This window comes from Cystoisospora suis (assembly GCF_002600585.1).
Source record: "Cystoisospora suis strain Wien I chromosome Unknown contig_9851, whole genome shotgun sequence".
NCBI classification, from domain to species: domain Eukaryota; phylum Apicomplexa; class Conoidasida; order Eucoccidiorida; family Sarcocystidae; genus Cystoisospora; species Cystoisospora suis.
The window spans coordinates 1-4,119 of NW_027162625.1; the positions used below are offsets into that span (position 1 = coordinate 1).

Consider the following 4,119-nt stretch of genomic DNA (forward strand, 5'->3'; position numbering starts at 1 on the left):
GAGTCGCAGCGAGGGCGTTACAGAACGCGGACCAGCGCACACAAATCAGTAACTTTTTTAAGATGTAGCTGTTGTGTTCGTGAAAAGGACTGTAAGTACGACTTGACGGTTTGAATGGATGCGCAGGAGCGGAAGCGGGAGGCTGAAGAGTCTGCTTCGATGACGGGGGGGCTGTGAGACCAGTCGTCCTGTCGCAAGTGCCGGGATCTCCGGGTTTTCCTCCCTACTACAAGCTCGAGCCGGCCGCAGCGGTGACTAGCAAGGCCGTACCGTCTGCTTCTCTTCCTGCTTGTCAATACGCAACGGGCCCCTCAAACCCGCTACCTGTTTCGTGCCTTGGCAGGCACAGTCGAAAAAAAAAAATGATGAATCGCGCGTGGTCCAACAGGACCTGCTGGGATACGCACGTTTCCGTCGAGTAATGTGGGAGAACCCTTGCGAGCAGGTCTCCCTCCAGAGGTTGACATCCTCATTGTCACTACGCGGCTTGGATCTGCCGTTGCATTAGTTGCCTTTTTTTTGCTATCAGAAACTGCCTGAATACGGCGGTGGAGATTCTGGAACGATCACCCGTAGTTGCTTACGTAGCGGCTGCGACTGGCTCGCGTCGGGTGCATGCGATGGCCTGTTGTATAAAGCGTACACGGGACTGCGCAAACGATTCTGCTGGGCCCCAGCGACTCCACTGGTGAGCTGTTGCGCGGCCCGGAGGGGACAGCGAGATCGAAGTGGTGTGTGGGGGAAAGATGGCGCGGGCGAAGGCGGTGGTGCGATGATTGATGGGATCATACCGTTGAAAAGGGTTTTTTCCCTGGTCTCCTGCTTCACGCTCCTGGGGCTCACCTTTCCGCGGACGTCTTCCGCGGTGACATTTTGTTTCGGAGATTGTTGTTGCTGCCCGCCGACATCATTCAACATGGTAAGCGCTCCTCGTCGCGTGCGCTGCTGTTTTGTCGCACCTTCACATTGCGGTCTGCAAGACATCTCATGGATAAAAGCTGTCCTGTTCAGGTTTTTCAGATATTGATTGTTTTCCGCTGCCTCACGTGCCGAGGCGGGTGCTGTGGGTCTCTCTGGGCATGCGCGGTGCGTGGCTATAGCCGCTGTACTCCGGGCCCCGCTCGCTCATTGCTTCGATTTTTGCAGCTCTCTCCACAGTGACAGTTCAAATGGAGGCGTCAGACGAGAGTGTATCTGCCTGATGGCCATGCGTTAGTCCCTTTTCCCTTCTCCGGCGAAAAACAACTGGGTCGCTTTTGCCAGCCTCAGCGTGTCTCTGCTCAACGCGCCTTGAAACGCAGCCCTATCGGTGCAGTATCTGTATCACTGTTTCAGTGGTGTCGCGGTCGACTGTTACATCGCGGAAGCTGGAAGAGCTCTGTGCTGACATTCCCTGTGACCGCTCCGGTCTAACACCGGCTCTTCGGGCCGTGCCTTTGCGTTGGCGGTTCCGACGGAAGGTTTTATCTCCGCCCAGATGGAGCAGACTCTTGGCCGTTTTGGGGTTGGCTTTCAGAGCATTCTCTCGTCTCCGCCGTCGTACTTCGTGTGACGGTGAGTGTGTGACCTGTATTTTGTTTTGGCGTGCAGGCGTCAATGAAGAAGGGCTCCTCAGCTGCAAAGGGCAGCAGCGGAGGCAAGAAGAAGCTGCCTGCAGCCCCTCTGAGCAGCAAAGCAGGAAAGAAAGTCCAGAAATCCCCTATTTTCACGAAGACCCCCAGAAACTTCCGCGTGGGTGGCAACATCCAGCCGAGGAGGGATCTGAGCAGGTACTACATGATGTTGCGCCTGTACGGCTTCTAGCGCTCTTCGGCAGTTTTTCCCAAGTGGTACTAGTACGCTGTGCTCCCGTAGGGAGTTACTGTACGATGGCGGGAAACCGTCTAACAGGACCACGACGTCGTGGAGTCTTACAAGTTGACAGCACTCCCGTTCCTGCGTGCCGCGCCAAACCATGTCGAACGGAACGCTTCGGTCCGAATTCTCCGGGCTTTGTGAGTAGTCAGCTTGTGCATTTAGTTAACAGCGGGGAATTTTCGGGCAAAGTTCAGGAAGGGGGGAGCACGGTTTTCCGTTTGGCTGACTGTGTGCCTGTGCCTGTCAGATTCGTGAAGTGGCCCAAGTACGTTTTGCTGCAGCGTCAGCGGAAGGTGTTGATGCAGCGACTGAAGGTTCCCCCCGCGATCAATCAGTTCACCCACACATTGGACAGGAACCAGACATCGCAGCTGATGCGGCTGTTGGCGAAGTACAAGCCCGAGACTCGCGCAGAGAAGAAACAGCGGTTGCTTCAGGAAGCAGAGCGTCAGAGTGCAGGTGGGGCTGCGGGTGGCAAGAAACCTGTTATGATTAAGTATGGTATCAATCACGTAACTGACCTGATCGAGATCAAGAAGGCCAAGCTCGTCGTCATTGCCCATGACGTTACTCCTGTTGAGCTGGTTTGCTGGATCCCCCAGCTCTGCAGGAAGAAAGAGGTAGGATTATACAGTAACTCACTTTCACTTAGAAAGTGTGAATTTCTCTGGGTGTTTGCCGTGATGTCGGTCCGGACCCTTGTACGACTTCCCGTGCTTCCTCGCGCCAAAACAGTTCTAGGCACACATTGTGTCGGGCTGCGGTTCGCTCAGGTACCATACTGCATTGTGAAAGGGAAAAGCCGACTTGGACAGCTGGTGCATCAGAAGAACTGCCCGGTCCTTGCCATTGACAATGTCAGGAAAGAGGTATGGAGGGTCCCAGTTCGCTCCGTCGTAATCATCTGTTGGCGTTTTGATGCGTAGTGTTTTCCCAAGTGGGGGCGCCGAAGATGAAAGTGTCGAACGAACGATGAGTGGCAATGCCACACCTGAGTACATCTGCGGTCTTCAAAGTTCGCTGAGGCTTTTTGTATGGCTGCCGTATGGCTCAGTGCGTGCTTACGCTGAGAAAATACTCTACGCTTAGTTCAGTCAGCTCCGGCGTCTCATATAGCCCGTCATTGCGGATGCGTGTGTCGTGCCCCCTGAAGGCGTCAGTGCCGTGGCTATCGCCCCCATTCTGAGGTCTTTAAGCGTGTACAGCGTCCGGCCATGCTGTGACAGTCTGTGTGTTTGTCGTTTATCTCGCTTTATGGACTCTGATACTCCGGGCAGCGATACAGGGGACCCTTTCGTAGAGGGTTGTGGAGAGGGGCTGGCCAACGAAGAACTGTGGAGCGAAGTGTAGACGTGCGATATGTTGTTAGTTCGGGGTTCTGAAGTACCGGTTTTGCCCACACGTGGTGGACGGAAGTTTAGTAGTAATCTATTTAGTTGAATACCTTTCTGATTGCCCCCGCACTTGCCTAATTTTTTTTTTTCAACGCAGGACCAGGCAGAGCTGGAGGCTCAGTGCAAGGTCTACCGTTCGCTATTCAATGAGAACGCGGAAGTCCGCAGAAGGTGGGGCGGTGGTATCAACGGTATCAAGTCACAGCATGCACAGCAGAAGAAGGAGAAGCTGGTTAACATTGAACTCAAGAAGAAGATGGGTCTTCAGCTTGCTTAACTAATGGCGCTTTCTTCTTTTTCACTGTAATTGCTGGTGATGGACTACAACCAGAATGGCCTAGCTTGACCGCGGTTTGCTTCCGCTCTGAGACGTGTCACTGTGGTAAACTTTCTCTCCCTCTTGTATAAGCGGTGGTGCTCCAAGAACCTCTGTATAACCTGTGGCCGCGATTTTTGTCTGCCAAGTTGCGGGCAAAACTGGTGCCACCTCAACGACTCAGAGCCCGGGATCCATCTGGAGGTCCAGACTGTTTCGTTCAGGCTTCATTGCGCGATCTGACCGGCGGAGCCACCTGAGCCCGTAAACAAGTAGAGTAGGAAGCAGTGAAAAACTGCAGCATCTCCGGTTCGAAGAGGACTTGCTAAACTCTTACCGCGAAGGCACGGCAGCTCACTTGCTGTCAGCTAGGGCTGGATCCGCCTTCTGGACCAGAAGATACAGTCGGGCTAACTGCATCTCAGGAAAACTACATTATCGGCAAGGTCCGGAAAAGTGTGAGCCACTCCTTTCAGCCGGCGGCCAGCGATGAGGAATCCACGATTTGATTCGTCCGTGACGAAATCCGGAGACCTGAACTGAGCGCGCGGC

The 4,119-nt window shown here is 54.2% G+C and overlaps 2 protein-coding genes across 2 annotated transcripts; one reads left to right on the forward strand and one right to left on the reverse strand.

The window, feature by feature from the left end:
- Window positions 1–33: 33 nt before the first annotated feature.
- CSUI_011135 (uncharacterized protein) lies at window positions 34–257 on the reverse strand (the record flags this gene model as incomplete). Its single annotated transcript, XM_068071236.1, has 1 exon — window positions 34–257. A coding segment is annotated over one exon (222 nt), but the record flags the coding sequence as incomplete, so codon positions are not given.
- Window positions 258–708: 451 nt separating this feature from the next.
- CSUI_011136 (60s ribosomal protein) lies at window positions 709–3,626 on the forward strand. The gene is made up of 5 exons (XM_068071237.1): window positions 709–919; window positions 1,591–1,769; window positions 2,105–2,477; window positions 2,631–2,726; window positions 3,349–3,626. Exons 1-5 carry the CDS (start codon window positions 773–775, stop codon window positions 3,526–3,528), a joined length of 975 nt encoding a protein of 324 aa, XP_067916788.1. The 5' UTR covers window positions 709–772; the 3' UTR covers window positions 3,529–3,626.
- Window positions 3,627–4,119: the final 493 nt, after the last annotated feature.

Coding starts and splice junctions, on each gene's coding strand:
- CSUI_011136 (XM_068071237.1), top strand. CDS start 773: ATGATTGATGGGATCATACCGTTGAAAAGGGTTTTTTCCCTGGTCTCC. Junction 2,478..2,630: donor AGCTCTGCAGGAAGAAAGAG/GTAGGATTATAC, acceptor CGGTTCGCTCAG/GTACCATACTGCATTGTGAA. Junction 2,727..3,348: donor TTGACAATGTCAGGAAAGAG/GTATGGAGGGTC, acceptor TTTTCAACGCAG/GACCAGGCAGAGCTGGAGGC.